The 17195-nt window shown below is 43.3% G+C and overlaps 1 protein-coding gene across 3 annotated transcripts in view; it reads right to left on the bottom strand.

The window, feature by feature from the left end:
• Positions 1-1757: 1757 nt before the first annotated feature.
• The window catches only part of RABGAP1 (RAB GTPase activating protein 1), a 77467-nt gene continuing 62029 nt past the window's right edge, over positions 1758-17195 (bottom strand). For all 3 annotated transcript variants that reach the window (XM_017809946.1, XM_017809945.1, XM_017809947.1), the window contains 11 exons: positions 15718-15843; positions 15240-15383; positions 13650-13691; positions 13183-13311; positions 10308-10400; positions 9212-9322; positions 6397-6501; positions 5839-5922; positions 4979-5050; positions 4290-4487; positions 1758-3477 (listed from right to left, as the gene is read on the bottom strand). In XM_017809946.1, the coding sequence (XP_017665435.1) occupies positions 3355-3477; positions 4290-4487; positions 4979-5050; positions 5839-5922; positions 6397-6501; positions 9212-9322; positions 10308-10400; positions 13183-13311; positions 13650-13691; positions 15240-15383; positions 15718-15843 (1227 nt within the window). In that variant the 3' untranslated portion in view covers positions 1758-3354. The remainder of the gene's footprint in view (positions 3478-4289; positions 4488-4978; positions 5051-5838; positions 5923-6396; positions 6502-9211; positions 9323-10307; positions 10401-13182; positions 13312-13649; positions 13692-15239; positions 15384-15717; positions 15844-17195) is intronic.

Genomic DNA, 17195 nt, shown 5'->3' with positions numbered 1-17195 from the left:
CGAAGTGTCTAAAGTTAGGCTGGATGAATGCGAGCCAAGCTGTTGAACAGATGGAGTGAAATCCTCCTCTTGATAACAGGAACTTTATATCACTGCCACGGATAAGAAGGGCAGCTAAAAAAAAGTCAGGGAGGTAGTTATATAAATTTCCAGACGGCTTACCAGCAATGCTTAAAGGTAAAACTTTCTGACAGATCCTGAATATCCACTTCCAGCTGCGGACCCTGAGCAGCCAAGAAGTTCTGCAACACAAATGAGATTGTAACACTGGATCTCCCACACTGAGCCCATCGGAACTGAGTGATACAGCACAAACACGCAAAGCATTTGGAACCTGGAGCCGGGGGCACAGGGGATTAAACCCAGTTCAGTGCTCAAACCCAGCTTAGAGGCACATGTGAGCTCAAGGGTGACTGACTACCAGCAAGTAACCACTTATTAATGCCAAAAATGCTGCCAAACACACTCATTTCTTTTCACTTACAGGGCTGTAAAACACTCGTGCTTCACAGCAGCTCTGACTCAACGTCCCTGGTTTTTTACCTTGCCTATTCATAGTTTTGAACATCTGCAAATTTCCTCACCTTAAAACTGACCTGCTTCCTTGTGTAATTCCATGTAATTGTGCTTCGAAAGATGCACATCTCAGCACAGGATCCATTTTTCTTGATTAGTTGTGGATATTTTAGATGGAGTGAAACACCTTGGTAATTCTGTGCATCAAAAACCTTCAGGTAGGCATGTAAAATAATCCATAATGGCTGGAAGCTGCCTATGAAATGTTTCGGATGAAATGCTGGGAAGCAGTTATGTATGTCCCACATCCATACTAAAATGGGTAGTATATCTGCCTGCGATTTGGAGGTAATGTTTACTTAAAGAGTGGAAGAAATCTGAACAATAAAGCAGCTTTCCCCTCCCTCTAAGTACCTCGGTTCTGGAGGAAAGTACACCCTTACACTATTTCCCAGTCCCTTTGAGGAAGACAAGTGAATGAAGTGCTCAGGGTTGTTTCTTCCTCTCCCTACTTACCTTTAAACTTTAATTAAAAGTTGTAATTACAGAGAAATTGCAGAGCTGACCTTACCAAGGGATGTCCCTCTGGGAAAGACAAAGCAGCAGAGACCACGCACAGCCACGTAAAACCATTCTCTTAAAGCAAAAGTAGGGCTGGAAAGGTGACACCACAACAGCCTCCTAGAGCAGGGCTGCTTCCCCAGTCACCTTTAGTCGTTTTGGGGACAAAAATGCATTTTTACTCCTTGTTCTCTCTGCAGAACACGGAGCTGGGGAGCTGAGCTGCCCCGTGACCCAATTAGTGCACCCTCCAGTCGTGCAGCTGAAAATCCTGGGGAGGATGACGGGAACCACACATGACCCCACGGAATGTGGTGCTGATGGTGATAAGCAGAGCTTGCCTACATCTATTTTGCAGATTCAAGCAGAATTTGGAGGGCCATGGGAAAAAAAATGTTCTAAATTGGGCATGTTTGAGAAATACTGAGTCACAAGTCTCAAGCTGCACAAGGTCATTTTGCAGTTTCTTTTTTCAAAGCAAACCCTAGATTTTATTATATAAACCAGTGTTGGCAGCACTCAGAACATGCAGTCTTTTTTAGCAAAGCCCTTTGCAGCATGACTATATGCAGTCTTGGAGAAGCCTGCAGATGCTACTGCTTCTACTTTAAGAAGAGAATTAGTTTTATATTGCAAAATATTTAATTAACTTCCTGTTCAAATGAAATGAAACAACAAAATAGTTATACAATTTTACTAGTTTATATTTCAATTCATAAAGTATACACACTGCAACTATGCTACCACAATGTCCACGCATCTAATATTGATGGAGTTACAGTATTTTTTTTTTGGTATTAAACAATAGGGATAATGTATGCAGTTAAGGAAAAAAGCTTGGACATAGCATGTTCTATCCCGTAGTTACAGAGTACATTAGCTAGCATTAGTACAGTAAACAAGAAAAAGGTAGAAATACAAAATAAACCAAATATCTTTATATACAAACCAGTGCCTCTTATTGTTACCAGCTTATACTCACACTGCACACAAAATTTATCCACTGATGCAATAGATACTTCAGCATAACACAAACCATTATAAATTAAAAAATTACAAGGTGCAAAACTCCATTCTACAGCTTTCTGGTGAGAACTCAATACAATCCAAGGAATAAGGACTCCAAGCACGTTTAGCACCTATTAGTGCAACTGCATCGAGCGTGAAGAACGACCTACACCCCCTCGGAACTCCCAGGGAAGAGAGGTGACAGCTAGAGATGCTCGCAGCTACACCCACGCTGTGATTTCTGCCTCATATATATCTCAGTTTATTGTTTCTTTGTCCCATTCATACCTATGTGCAAAACTAAAACCTGGAAGCTCCGGGGGAGCTCCGCAGAAGGCCCTGCTACAGCCGGGTAAAAACAAACAAACAGGAACAGAACAGAAACCGGACAAACCCCAGACAGACTCAGTTCCATGTCAGACCATCCACATCATTAGCACTCTTGAGCAGTCCTGGTGGGGGCGGGTGGACGCTGCTGATATGTGGATGAACAACATGACACGAGTGAAACGGAAATTCGCCAAGAATTCGCATTATTCTTGTCTAGCACTTCCACAAGTCTCCCAGCCTGCGGTGGGGGATTGGTTTGGCTGCCCGTGCCAAAAAAGCCCAGAGTTGCATAGAATTGATTAGTAACAGAAAGAAATGCCAAACACAGAGAGATGGATGCTACATCTACTAAAACAAAGTGGGGTTGCTCGACAGGAATGCTGAAATCATCCCCATTCATAAAGCAAAACATGTCACCTCCTACTCTCCATTTCCTACCTCTGGGGACTGCTTTCTGGCACTGATGTAGTTCTTGATAAAGTTGTCTTTTTTTGTTGCATTTTTTCCTTTTTTCCTTTTTTTTCCTTTTTTTTTTTTTTTTTTACTTCGTTAGTGACACTTTTCCTTTCAAATAAAATATTAAAAAAGGTTATAACTGTAAAAAAACCTATCATATGTAAACTTAACAATTAGGGTTTGGTAAGTTCTCGTACCTAGTCTGTGAAAAGCCTCCAGCCAGACGCAGAATGGAGTGTTTCTCTGAAGAGCTTCAATCTAGCTACATCACCTGTTAAATATCAGTAGTATGAACATCCCATGTCTAGCAATAAAACCTCTCCTGTGTTTCCATCCTCTTTATCACTGACCTATTGAAATCCTGACATGCTGTGTTTCTATTTTATTTACATTCTGGTCCTCTCATGTCACAGAATTAAACATCTGGCCAAGGAAGGCAACAAAAGGTGTTGTGTTAAAAGGTGTGTTTGACAGAACTGCTTTTCAACAAGTCTCTTTTCCTTGGACTCCAGTCACTGTTTTTATAGAGCTTATTGTTCTGTTGAACCACGTTTTCTTTGCAGCTTGTACTTCATTCAGGGCCAGACCCAAATGGTGCTCCAAGTCCTGCAAACACAAGAGTAATTTCATTAATTTGTTATGCATTCACAGTACAAGGTTATAGGAGTCAAACTTAGAAGGCTCTAGGACATCTACAACCTCTTGGCCACTTTTAGAAGTTAAACCAGTCTTACATAAGTTAAAAGCAGCACAACAAGCCAATGAAGAGAGGAAAAAAAAAGCTTTGAAAAGCAAAACAAGACTTGTGTCCTTGCCCTTAGTGAAACATTCCCCTTTCTTCAGTACATCCAAACCCTTTAATTCTCTCCCATCTGAGGAGGAGCTACTCCCACAGGAAGTGGACTTTCTACAAACTAATTTTTACCTCTCTATCAACAAGCAGCACTGACACACCAGTTTTAGGCTAAAAGAACAACGCTGTCATGTTTTACACAAATACCTCAAGTACCTGGAGTGCTTTCCAATCGTGTTTTAAGAAACATGTCTAACATTTGTCACATGTTAGCTCTTCATTTAACACTGATTGCGAGATAAAGGAGTGTGTGATTCAGTGCTCTGTCACAGCTTGGATCCCTTCCAAGCAGTTGCAGAGGATCAGGCAGTCAGTGCTGCACTGCAGACAGGCAGATGTCTGCAAGTTGGAGGAGCTGGTAAATACAGTTCGTGCAACTTCAATTATGTTGTCTGCACACACCGAGTTTCAGCCCCAGTGTTTGGTTAAATAGCACAGGCAGGAAATAGCAGGTTACAGTTTCAACCAACAGGCTCTGTTCCAATCCCTCCACAATTCCCACACACATTTTTCTAGGAATGCAGACGCACTGTACAGACAACAGAACGAACCTCCAGAGCATTACCTGTATTTTACATTCCGCCTCCACAAGCTGCAGTTTGGTCTGGGCCAGCTCAAGCTCCATCTCCCTCAGCTGGTTCTTCAGCGTTTCCTTCTCCTCGTCCGTGTCCTCGTCCGACCCGTCCTTGGCAGTGCTGGCCACCTTCACCCGGCCCTCCTTGTTGAAGAACTCCCGGCAGTGCTCGCAGTCATCCACCTTTTGCTAAACAAACACCTGGGTGTGAACCAAGGGCTGGGCATGTGATCAAAGCCTCTTCCTGCCTCTGCACCAGAGGGATCGCTCATGGGAACCTGTGGGCAGGCACAGCCAAGCAGGAACTCCTGCCACCCCCACCTCGTGGGCCCTGCAAACACTGCTGTGTTACTTGGCTACAATAACGGGTTTTGTCCCACCCCCAGGTTACTTTAAGGTAAAAGACAGTCAGAGAATCTCTTCCAGAAAAAAAAAGACCCCTCAGAAAACTTGACAGTTATTATTGCCCAGCATCAACATTATCCTGTAACCACTACAGCAGGACAGGGATGACACCTACTCATCTTTTCTCCCAGACCTCCCCCTTGTAATCTTCTCTTTTATCTACAGGAACTGTCTTGCAGCCACCATTTTAATAATGCAATAAATTGTGTGCTTGCTGGCAGGATTTTGCTAAGGGACTGAAACATTGGAGACTGTGCATCTCTCTGGTCTCTTACCCGTATTTTCTCAATTTCAGCTTTATTTGCTGTTTGTTGCTTTTCCAGTCGCTCACTCAGCTGGGAACAAATCTGACAAGCAAAATTATGTTACCAGACCATTTATAAATGTAAATTTCCTCCCAAATGAATGCTAAAGTACAAATAAATGCTACTGCAATATTAACATGGATAGTCTGAGGACTCTTAGAAAGCCAGGAAAATTGGGATGCTGCATTAAGTTGTCCCATTGTTCGTATTCCCATTCTCTACGTATTCTTCCATTCCCACAGGAAAAGGTGCAGTTTCAATGTAAGTTATTAGCAGTTTGGCCTTGCTAAAGGAGCCAGAAAAGGTTAAGAATAACATGGCTCTTTTTGTTGCCTTTGGGATAAAAGAACTGTCAAGACAGAGTAGTAAAAAACCTAATTCATTCCCTGAAACCTGTTATGGGCCCACTAAAAAGATACATGAATGTGCTCCCTTGATACCTTGTGATGGGGAGCTTGAAAACCAAAGGAAATCTTTGAAAGGAAAATGGCATCTTCTTTTTATTTCTTAGGTGCTGTTACCATTTGATTGAAAAAGGAAAGCTGGGAGAGAAGCTTTTGTGGATGAGGTGAACCTTTGATCCACAGGAGCCCATCTGAACAAGGTCAGGCTGTGGTGACTGATCAAGTACAAACACCCACATCAGGGGCAGACAGGACTGACCACCAACACCGGCACCTCAGCAAAAGAAAAGGCACAACCAACCCCAGGCTTCCCATGTCTCCTCAAATGCATGGCACAGATCACACTGATTTCCCGAAATCTCCTAAAATACCTGGGGAGGTCTTGCACTTTGATAGCAAACCACATCCCCCTGAGGTTGTACTCACCTGTTTGTAGTCACCAATAATAGAGCTGTTCTTTTTGATCTCTGACTCTGCCTTATCTAGTTCCCTACGACACATTTCCTTCAGCTGCAGGAAAGAAAAAAAAAAAAAAGGGTTTATATGGCTATAGTCTGAAAAATACCCAGGTGGTATTTCCTCCTCCTCCTTAACCTCCCTGCTCCACTCTACACCAGGGAGCAATGGCCCAGCTCAGCTCCACAGAGGCAAGGAAAAGCTGGGCTTTGGTGGCCATCACTGACAGAGCAGTGGACTGGTGAAGGGAAGGAAGCACTAGAACAGTGCTGCCAGCTGAAGTCCTGCACTGCCTCTCTGTGCAGCATCCCTGGCACAGCCTGTGACTTTGTGATTCTGAGTGAACAATTCCCACCCTGCGAAGCACCTGGCAGGGAAGTGCCAAATCCTGCTCTGCTGACGTCCTTCACACCGCAGAGGAGGGACAAACATGACTTAGAACATTAAGCCCTTCCCACACTTGTCACTTGTTATTTTTATCATTTCTGCACTGTACAGAACAGTGGAAATGGCAGAAATGCCCCCAACCTGAGCGGATTCTTCCTCCAGGCGCCTCTTTTCTTCCTCTGCATCAATCAGCTTCTGTTTGGTCATCAGCAGTTCCTTATTCAGGGCATCTGCCTTCTCCTCTGCCTAGAACACAGAGTGGAGGGGCTGAAGGGCTTCCCTGCTGTGCCTCCACCAGCACAGAGCCAAGAGTGCAGCCCTGTCAGTCTTGTTAAGGTTTGGCTCACTGTTATTAAAAACAATACAACTTTATTCTGAAAGTTATTTTTCTAAAAGTTACCATTGCAATGGCAAAGCATCAGCAAATCAAAATTAGTGAACAGCACTTACATTTCATCACTCCAAAACTTCTTGAATTCAGTGATTAGTTTTAGCAAAACTGGAGTAGGGATTGCTCCAAAGAAATCCAGTAACAGAAGTAAGTTGTGTTTTCTTTGTATCCAGACTGGAAGTTGACCAATACATTTTGAAGACAACCAAAGGCACAGCACAGCTCACAATGTGCAAGATCGATAAAAGACTAACAACCAGCTCAGACCTAAGTTCAATTTGCAAACATTCAACCTTGCAATGAAAACAGAATTAATGAAAAAGGCCTCTAGAAGGTTTAAAAAGCCCCCAGAATTCTATGGCACCTACCAAGGGATGTCATACATCTCTTCTGTCACCCAGAAAATACTGCATGAAAAAGCTGAGCTACCAAGGCAAACATAAGAGCCAGGCCCCTCTCTCCTGCCTCCTTAAAGAAATGTCCCACCAGAAACCAACAATCCCTTTTTACTGCAGTTTTTTAAGAACAAAGATATGTTATTGAAAAATTTCAGGCTCTTTATAAACCACTAAAAACTCTGCAAAGTTAAGACACCTCTTCCTGTCTCACACACACAACACAGCACTTCCCAATAGGTGTATGGATTCTACATAAAAATAGATCAATAACTCAACTGATATATAAAATCTTCAGAAAGTAGCTGTACCGATTCCCTTCAAAGGAAGAAAATCAAAAAGTGAATTTTAGTCCCTTAAAAGTCCTGCTGATCCTTTAAAACAGATGGCAAAGGCAAAGAGAACATCTTTTCATTATAGATGGATTTTAAGCTGTTTTAAAGTTAAAGCAAACTGGGATGTGGGAGCCCAACCACAGCAGAAATATGAAGCCTATTTTCTGGTCTAGTGAAAGGATATTAAGGAAATTCTTGTATTTTCAAATGCTTTGCTTTGATCTTTTAGGTTGCAGATTTCAGACATGCCATGAAGGCATTAGAAAAGGTGTGTTAAACAATGTCCTTCGGTACTTCCCTTTCAGGACATTGGGCTGGCAGAAAGAAACTTATTTCAGGATCCAATTAAAAGAATTAATCAGGGTCCTAAAGTAGGATCAAACCTACCTATGTCCTCCCTGGGGATAACCCAAATGCTGCCAAACATCATTTACCATCTTTGAAGACAAGACTATCATATATCCAGTGAGGCATATCAAAGGTTTTGTCTGATTTTGTTCCCCTCCCAGTTCTCCATTTAAACAAAACAATGTAAAAGTGTAACTGTGTCTCATACAGGCTCAAGCAGCCACAAACAACAGTTAAAAACTGGTAGAAAAAGCTCCTTCAGGACATTTTTTTGCTGGAGTCCACTCCCTGAGTGCCAGTGCTGGGCAGTCTGTAGAGCCTTCTGGAAGCCTCACTAATGAAGGAGAAAAGCCCAGGCAGGAGGAGGTGAACACACCAAAGTGTGGTGAAAAGCTGCTTCCTGATTCACACACCTTAACACCAAAGAGCAGTAATTGTAATAAACCTGACAGTCATAAACCAAATCTCAGCAAGAGCAACATTCACCCACTGGCATCAACATTTAGGACAGGAACATTATTCCAACAGCAAGTTTCCAGGAGGCCGTGGGAAACCTTAAATTCTCTGAGGCAGATACACAGGAACATTTGAAAGCCTGTCAACTCCTGCACTGTATGACTTTCAGAAGTCATTTTCCTTTGAGATTTCAGAAATGCTCTTATCTTGGTACAGAACAAGAATGGGAAAACACGAGCACTTGAACTCTTCCCCTCACCTCCCCCAGCAGACACACGAAATGTGCTCCAGCCTGCCATGTGCTAGAAATGCCAGCACCTTTCTGCCTCTGCATGTCCTGTCAAAAGAGAATAAGCATATCTCCCAAAATAATAAAATAATAAAATCTCCCAAACGTGAATGTGTAAAGAAGGGAATGGGACAGGAAGCTGAAAAAAAATTCCTGTAACCCAAAGTGAACCTGATGTTTCCTCCTCAGAGCTCTCCTGACATGGAAAGAGCCCAGGAGGGGAGTTCACGCGGGCAGATTCCAACCAGCCAAATGGGAACCACAACAGCGTTCTCAGAGTTGCCCGAGGTACCTGAGAGCCTGAGCCATGCCAAGCCAGACAGACGCAGCCTTTCAAGTTTATCAGGCACTTTGCAAAGTCTGTCTGCTGTGAAATCATATTCATAAAAATCCCAGGAAAAGAGAATCCAGCATCCATGTTACTGTCTCTGTGACAATTCAAAGACTTGGCATAGCTCTTGCTAGACTTTCTTTGAACATACAGAGAGAAGAAGGCAACTACCCAAGTCTGGGCTCAGAAGCTCTCCTTTCCCTCAGATTACTCAGAATGCTTTTCACACTCATCAGTATTTCCGCCACCAGTCCTGTGTCACAGGCCTGATCATCAGTGTGCAACAAGGATGTGGAGGAAGGAATCCTGGCCCACCCAAATAAAAACTACTCCATGTATCTCCTCTCCAGTGAGAGCAGCAAGAAGGAATTAGCCCTTGTCTGCACTAGACAGCACACAGACACATCTTACGTTGTCCAGGTCCTTCCTCAGCGCGATCTTGCTGGTCACCAGCTCATGTGCCAGGTCGTCGTTCTCCTGCTCCAGCCTCATGTTTGCCTCCTGCAGGCGCCGGTTCTCCCTCTGGGGGACACGAGACAACAGGGATCCACAAAAAGGCCTTCCCAGATGTTTGTGTCTAGAACACCAAGCCTACTGTGCTTACACACAAAAGCCAGCCTGGTATCCTGAGTATGCAAAGACAGCTCTACCTGCATGACATTCCCTGAGGACAGAACTAGCTAATCATACTATAAATATAAAATAAATACAGTATTAGCCTTGAGAAGAAACCAGGTAGAAATAACTCTGCTCAGCTATGACTTGTTGAGCTACAGAAATGTTTCTGAAGCCTGCAATGGGAGGGGTATCATTCTGCCATCGATACCTTGCCAGGCGCTTCCTGCAAGTGCTGCTTTTCCTGGCTCAAAATAGAATTTGCATGCTGGAAACAGGTGAGAGAAGAGGATCCTGGGAAAAACACTCTATTTTCTCCCTCCTGTTACAACTCCCAGCACAGAGACAAATACTAAATAGTTTACATAAAACTTTTCTGATTAAAATACATAAATTTATATGTCTGTGTGTGTTATTGTAGTATGTGTACACATACATAACTTTATATGTGTAATTTCTTCCTATATTTATTTGATAAGTAAACTACTCATAAAATGATATACTTACTGTAACATACCTCATTTGAAATTAGGGAGAAGAGTAAAGGCAGGATTGCAATCATGGAAGGCAGAGCTAGAATTAATTAGGCATTTCCTTTCTGTTCACGGGTTTTGGTGCAGTTGGCATGTTACACAAGTGCTAGAAACAGGCTCTAATGAAACACTTCTGCAACCCCAAATATAAATTCATACTATTCATTTTTTGCACAAAGCTGGGCTCACAATAACCCCATCCTGATTAACGCTGCCACTACAGAGAAAGATCCCCTTCATGGAGCCAATTCCCCTGTTGCATCCAAACTGGTCACCAAACAAAAAGAGCTCAGAAAAAAAAAGGAGGCAAAATAGGAATTTCCTGTTTGTTAAATCAGACTGGAGAAGGTAAATGTTACCTCAAATCTTTCTATAGGATCCTCCTGTTGAGCTTGCTGCTCTCTCATGGTATGATATTCCTTTTCATATTTCTTCAGCTTCTTCTGGCTAATCTAAATTAAAGCAGCCCATTAGTCCCTGCCCAGAACATCAATAAAAGAGCACAATTCACACAGGGTTATGATACCAGCTTTAGGCAACTGCTGCCTTCTACAAAACACAGCTCGTGGCTTCCCCCAGCTCTGAGTGTCAAACCCTCAGATTACACTCAATACAATGACAGCAGCATCTCTGCCTCTCATCCTTTTGTGAAATACAGGGAAGGTTTCCAGAGGCACCCAGAGCATCCTGCCCCAGCTCTCCCTTGGTGCTGCCCAGCTCTCTGCTGCTCCACACACTTCAGCTGTAACATTTACCATCACACAAAGGTATTTGGTTTACTTTAACATGAGACTGCAAGTGCTGAAAGGGCAAGTGCAGGCTCAGCTGACATCTCTGCTGGTGTCACTCAAGCTCAGCAGAAAACAGCCCAGGCCCTGGGTTGCTGAGGTGTCTACACAAGCAACAGCTCTGAGGCATGTGAGCCCTGTCCTGTGCTGCTCTGGGGTTTGGGCAGCTGGAATGCTGCCCTGGGCTCCCATGGACACCAACACCAGCAAAGGGACTCTCTCGGGTCCCAGTTTCCCCTTCTGTGAGAAAAGACAGAAAGGTGATGTTGAATTCAATATTTTTTTGTGCCCAGTGCTCAAGTCCTACAGGGCCAGGGAACACAAGGGAGGCTGTAACAGATCCTGCCCAGCACCTTTCCTGTTGTCACCTGGGCCATGTGCTGCAATGGTTCAGAACAGGGACCATGCCCAGAGCACTGTGAGCATTTCACATCCCACCCACTGTGCATCTAAACGAAATCTCTGGCATTAAAAGTTGCTACTAAACCTTTAGTATTATTTCAGTAACCCAAATAAATGGCTATGGTTTCCTCTTGAAAAAACCCTTGTCTGAGAAACAGGCTCAATTTTACATGCATAAACGACAGGGAGAATGGAAAACGTGTTTGGTTTCTCTTCTCTCTGGTTTTATCATTAACAGCCTTCCTGGAGAGGAGCTGCAGAAACCCGGTGGCCAGGCTCCCTCTAGTGAGGGCTGACCAGAAGCACCTCCCGGCCCTTGGGACGAGGATGGTCCTTTTGGAGATGCCACCCCCTTTGCCTGGAGCAGCTCCAACCACATCACAAGTGCAGGAGTTATTCTTACTAAGCACCCCAGGCACCCACCCAGAGTATTAACCCTTCCCTGACAGTGAAGGCAGAACCTTGAGTGGATTATCTCCCTGCTCTGCCTCTGCTCTAACACTGCCCAAGTCTTTGGGTTTTGTACCCCAAATCTCCAGCTGTGTAAGGGTTAGATCTTGACAAGTCAGGCATCCAGCCATGCAAGAGAGCAGGAAGGCAGACACACCACTGTATTTTCATCTTCTTTTCCAAGGCCATTAAGAGTGTTTGCCTTTTTCAGGTGAACCTGGGAAGATTTGCCACTGTCACCAATTCCAGGCACTGGAGGCCTGGAGGGATCCCTGCCCTGGGGAAGGATTCTTGGTTTGCACGGTCAGAGGAAGCAGAAACGGACACTGCAGTCCCATCACAGTTTTTCGGGGGCACAGGAGGCAGTTAATATAACTCTGCTAACATTTGTTGCTCAGAGAAGCTGCAGCTGCCCCATCCCTGGAAGTGTCCAAGGCCAGGTTGGACGGGGCTTGGAGCAACCTGGGCTAGTGGAAGGTGTCCCTGCCCATGGCAGGGGTGGAATGACATGAGCTTTAAGGTCCCTTCCAACCCAAACCACTCTGTGATTCCATGATTTGATGGCAACAATGATGAGTGACTTTAAGAATCTAGTGTTGTCTCCAGCTGATCCTTTGCTGACCTCCTTTCAGCAGAATGCTGTTCTAATCACAATGCCTTAGCCAGGCTACTTCTCCCTTCCTATAAATTATTTATTTTGACATCAGGCCCTTTTCTGCTCAAAAAAACACTTGCAGATACAGAGCTGGAGATTTCTACTGACAGCAAAGGACTTATGTATTAGGTCAAGGAAAGCAATATGTGCAGCACTTCCATCAGATGTGATACAGAAGTGTCCAGCACCTGTGCTGAGCCCAGCAGTGCTGTCTGTGCTTTCTCCATAACCTCCCCTTTAATCCCCCCAACCCTCACAGCACTCCACAAGCTGTGGACAACCTTGCCATGTCCACTCAGAGACTGTTTGCTTGTGCCACTTCACACAGCACTGGGAATGCAGGGAATTTTGGCAGAGTGGGAAGAGGAACAAGTTGTTATTTGGGAACATAAACGATAAATGTACTTATTATCACAGAATGAGAGAATATGCTGGACAGAACAGACCCACAGGGATCATCGAGTCCAACTCTTAACCCTGCACAGGACCACCCCCAGGAGTCACACCGTGTGCCTGAGGGATCTGAACCAGATGAACATTTAATCTGTGGCTAATGCTAAATTAGAGTCAGGAGATAAAACAGCTTTAGTCTTGATTATTCTGTAATTTCTACACTAGTTTCATAAAAGATATGCTTGAACTCTGTGCAGAATACTGGTATCCACACTGCTACTACACCAGGATCAGGATCCCAAGCTGCCTTGGATGTTAACATGCTGTGGAAGTTGTGTAATGCCACGCTGATGCTGCAAAGATTTCCTCTGGTGAATCTGAAGGAGAAGGGATACTTTGAACCACACCAGTGTGTCCAACTCAAAACTAATCTACACAACCATATCCAATTAACCTGCATTTGCATTTGGACGAGTGAGTTGCTGGGTTACAGCTGGACACAGGAGGTGTCCCCAGAGAGGAGCCTGCAGTGCCAGCACCCCTCACCTTCATGTTGCAGGCCAGCTCCATCAGCTTCTTGGCGTTCTCCTCGGAGCGGTACCGCTTGGGCAGCTGCACCCGGAAGAACTTGAGAGCCCCCTCGAAGTCAGTCAGTAACAAATCATCCTTGGTGGTCTGCACACAGGGAGACAAACACCAGAAAAAGCCCGTTCTGTACAACTGCTGAATTCCCAGAGACAATAAAGCAGCAAGAGTTTTGGAAAGCTCTCAAAACATCACTGCTTCTTAACCTTCTGCAAAGAGTGCTTGTTTCTATTTCTGCAACCTTCTATTCACCCCCCCAAAAAAGCACTGTCCTGCACAGGATGTGCCAGACCACAGCACGTGTAACACAGGGAGTTGTTGGCTTCTTAAAAGAAAGCATCATATTTTTGTAACCGGCGTCTTAATTTTTTATATTCTTAATGTTTTCATGATGATGCATAAACCACAGAGTAACATTGTATACTCACTTTTAATAATCCCAGTGCAACGTTAAAGATAACACTTATTCCCTGGAAAAAAAAGGAAGACAAAACAAATTAATTTCTCAGTGTTTACAAGCCTGGGTATGAATTTATTTGGTGGGTTTTGTTGCTTGTCTAGTTTCTGTGAAAAGGAAAACCAGGATACACATGTAACCAGGTGCTCTTTTAAATCAAAGGCCCAGAGAATGACTTTGCAAACAACTGGGAAAGTGTCTTTACTGGAGAGCCATTACAGAGAGCAAAACAATTAACACAGTTTTACTATCTCCTCATTAGTCTGAAACGATGAAGGCACTGTTGTGCTCTTTATTTATTTTTAATGACTAGTTGGCCAGCTCAAGATAATTTAATTTTCATATAGCAACTTCTGCAAACACCAATTCAAATGCAACAATATATACACCAACACATCAAGTTCTCATCTTCCAAACCTGGGACAATTTGTGTCATGAAAAACAAAGTGACTCACTCCAGGACGAGTCCCACGGCATCTACTTTGCCACTACTCCTTACAGGGCTTTATTGATATAGTCCAATTAAACACCAACAGTTCCCATAGTCAGCAGTAGCACACACCTTCTCCAGGGGTCCCTTTGATAATTGTGACACTTTGCTCATCTTATTTCAGGATTGTCTTTCTTCTTCCCACCTAATTATTCTTTCACTATTACTTTACAACGATTAAAAAAACCCTTAAAACTTCCTTATGAGCACATTTACTATTTATGAACTGAAAATGTGTTTCTAAACAAACAGAACTCATTTTCTCCATACCATCTGCTGCTTCCTATTCCACTGGCACATGGACAAAGCAAGCAGCAGACACAGAGAAAGGGCAAGAACACTGACCAGGAGGTTTATGAATGCTGGAACCCTTCAGTGAAGGAAAAGCCACTTCACAGGAACAACTGCAGATCCAAGGAAGAATGGATGTGTAATGTCACCCAGCAAATCATTAAATAACTCAAGGATGCTTCAGTGCAAGATGGGATTTGTTAACTGATGTTAATAAGCACTGACTCTAATTACACTGCTTACCAGCACAGCACCAAATACACTGTTCTAAACATGATTGCAGACAAAATCTCCATGTAAAGAACTTTGCTCTCTAAATATATCCTGTGAAACAGAGAGAGACTTCAAGTTTCCCAGGAAAAAGAGCTCCAAGCTTGTTGCCCAGCACGAAAAGTTAGCTGGGCAATTTTATACCCAATGGCCTCCATGCAAATAATATTCTAGGAAAAAAATAAGTTCTCATTGGGTATAATACACTGTAACAAGAGAAGAATCCACATATTTTTAAATTAACTCTCATCCCATGAGCACTGTTTAGAGTCATCTCACATAGATTCAGCAATGCTACAGGAAATAGGAGATGATAATATTTTAAATAGATAGTGACTCCTAATTTGAATCTTTGAAATGCTGAGGACTTCTTTCATTGCAGAAATATAACACTTGACATAAAAATATCACCTGCCTTGCTCTGACAGAACAGATAGTAACAAGGACATGAACATAGTGACAAACTGTCAGGAGCTGGGAGCTGTGCAAGTCTCCAGTTATAATACACACCTCACACAGGAGCAAGTCAATAATATGGAAGACCATGTAGAGAGGGAATTTTGCAGTGAAGAGGGTCAGGAACCACTGGGAAGCATACATGTGTGCTTCCAGGCTGATGTCCAGGAAGTGGTTATACAGGTCAGGAATGTATTCCTGGGAATAAAACACACACAGAGTCAGTTAATTTAGACTGATATTCAGAGCTGCAGCTGAAATCCCAAATTACAGAGGTAAGTCTGGGAGAGTGACAATCAGTGCAGCAAGGCAGGGCTCTGCACCCACCATTCCTGACATGCCAAGGGGCCTCCTAAGGATGCCAAAGGCTTGTCCAGGTGTGGATGCCCACCAGGACATTGTAACTTGGCTCAGCTGACACAGCAGAGCCACTCTCCACCCTTGCTGTGAGGTGACCAGCACTGTTCCAGTCTGAGACAAGCACCAGGGGTTTGCAGGCTCTGAGCACCCACCCCCCAGGCCCCAGCCCCACCTGCATGAGGCGCTCCAGCTGATAGAACTTGCAGTGCAAATCTTCAAAGTTCTGTTTGAAAAGTTCCCTGAGTCCATAATCGAACATGATTTTGACCAGAACACTGAATGCTTGCTCCTCAGGCATCTGGGAGAGAGGAAATCATTTAGCACAGAGCATTCAAACCTCTCCTATCAGCTCCCTTGGCTGCACCTCCCTTCTCCTCCCTCTTGCTGAAAGGATAAATTGTCACCACTTTTTAATCCGGTTTGAGGGTAAACAAGAATATTAACACACAAAATGACATTCAGTGTTGCCAAGGGCATTGCAGTCTTATTCTGTGGAATAAACCACGTCTCAATCACTCCACTAAAAATACATCTTCCAGACATCAAGACCAAAGCAGTTTCTTGGTGTCTTTGTTCCAAATCATGTCAGATCTGAATGTTACAGATTTTGACCAGCCTAACCCTCTGTCAGCTACATAAATAAGACAGAAGCAGTATTACTAGAGGATCTTAAACAGGATCTTTTCCTTATTCTTAATTTTATATTTACCTTTTTCAATGACATTATTTATTTGGTGTTTATTTATTAGATGGCCCAAATAAGAGAGATCAGTAAGTGCCAATAGAAATTCCACCTATCCCAACTCAGCATTGGTTTGGGAAGGTTCAATGTCCCTTTCCTGCCAAAAACCAAAGAAACACTCAAAGCTCATCAGTGTTTTGACATTTTTCCCTGCCCTCAAAATTCAGTTTTCATATTTCCGTAGACAAGTCTGACTTTGGGTCAGTTCCTGGTTCCTGTAAAGGACAGAACATCCATTTCAAGTATTCTATTATTAATCTGCAGATGGAGTTTGTTAAAACTGAAAACTTTGCTGAAACATTCCAAACTGGGAGTGAAGGACTCGCAGAAACTTCATTTCCTTTTCTGCAACATTTGTTTTTATTATTTATTTTCCCCAACAGCCACACTCCAAAGGCTGACTTCAAAGACAATCAAAGAAAAAGAAATTTATTTGAAAGTTAGCTTTTTTAAATGCATACATGAATCCCAGAAGCCACAACTGTTGTTAAAGGGAGAACTCTGGAATAACACATGGTTCACTCATGACAGTGAGTCTCTCTAATGCAATGGATATTAAAAAAAATGGACATATTATAATCAAAAAGCTGAAAGAAAGCACATTTGTTTCAGTAGAAGTGTGCAGTTCTCATATCAGGAAGTGCTGCCCTTCATGATGATTCAGTGAGGAAATTAAGAGTTAATTGCTCATCAAGTAAATATTGCAGATTACAGTTACGAAGAAATAAAAGGTTGTTATCATTGAACACTTGGCTTTTGTTTCACAAGAATGGAGTTTACAATCTCTTCTATATCCTCCACTGACTTTACAACACTATGGAAAGTCCTCCCCTGAAGACCAGACCTCCCCTTCCACCAAACTGCAGAGAACTCTTCCAGCTCAGTCCTCTGTGGCAGAACAGGCACTG

This window comes from Lepidothrix coronata, unplaced genomic scaffold (assembly GCF_001604755.1).
Source record: "Lepidothrix coronata isolate B3197 unplaced genomic scaffold, Lepidothrix_coronata-1.0 Scaffold28, whole genome shotgun sequence".
Classification (NCBI taxonomy): domain Eukaryota; kingdom Metazoa; phylum Chordata; class Aves; order Passeriformes; family Pipridae; genus Lepidothrix; species Lepidothrix coronata.
This window is presented reverse-complemented; position numbering and strand designations above follow the sequence as displayed.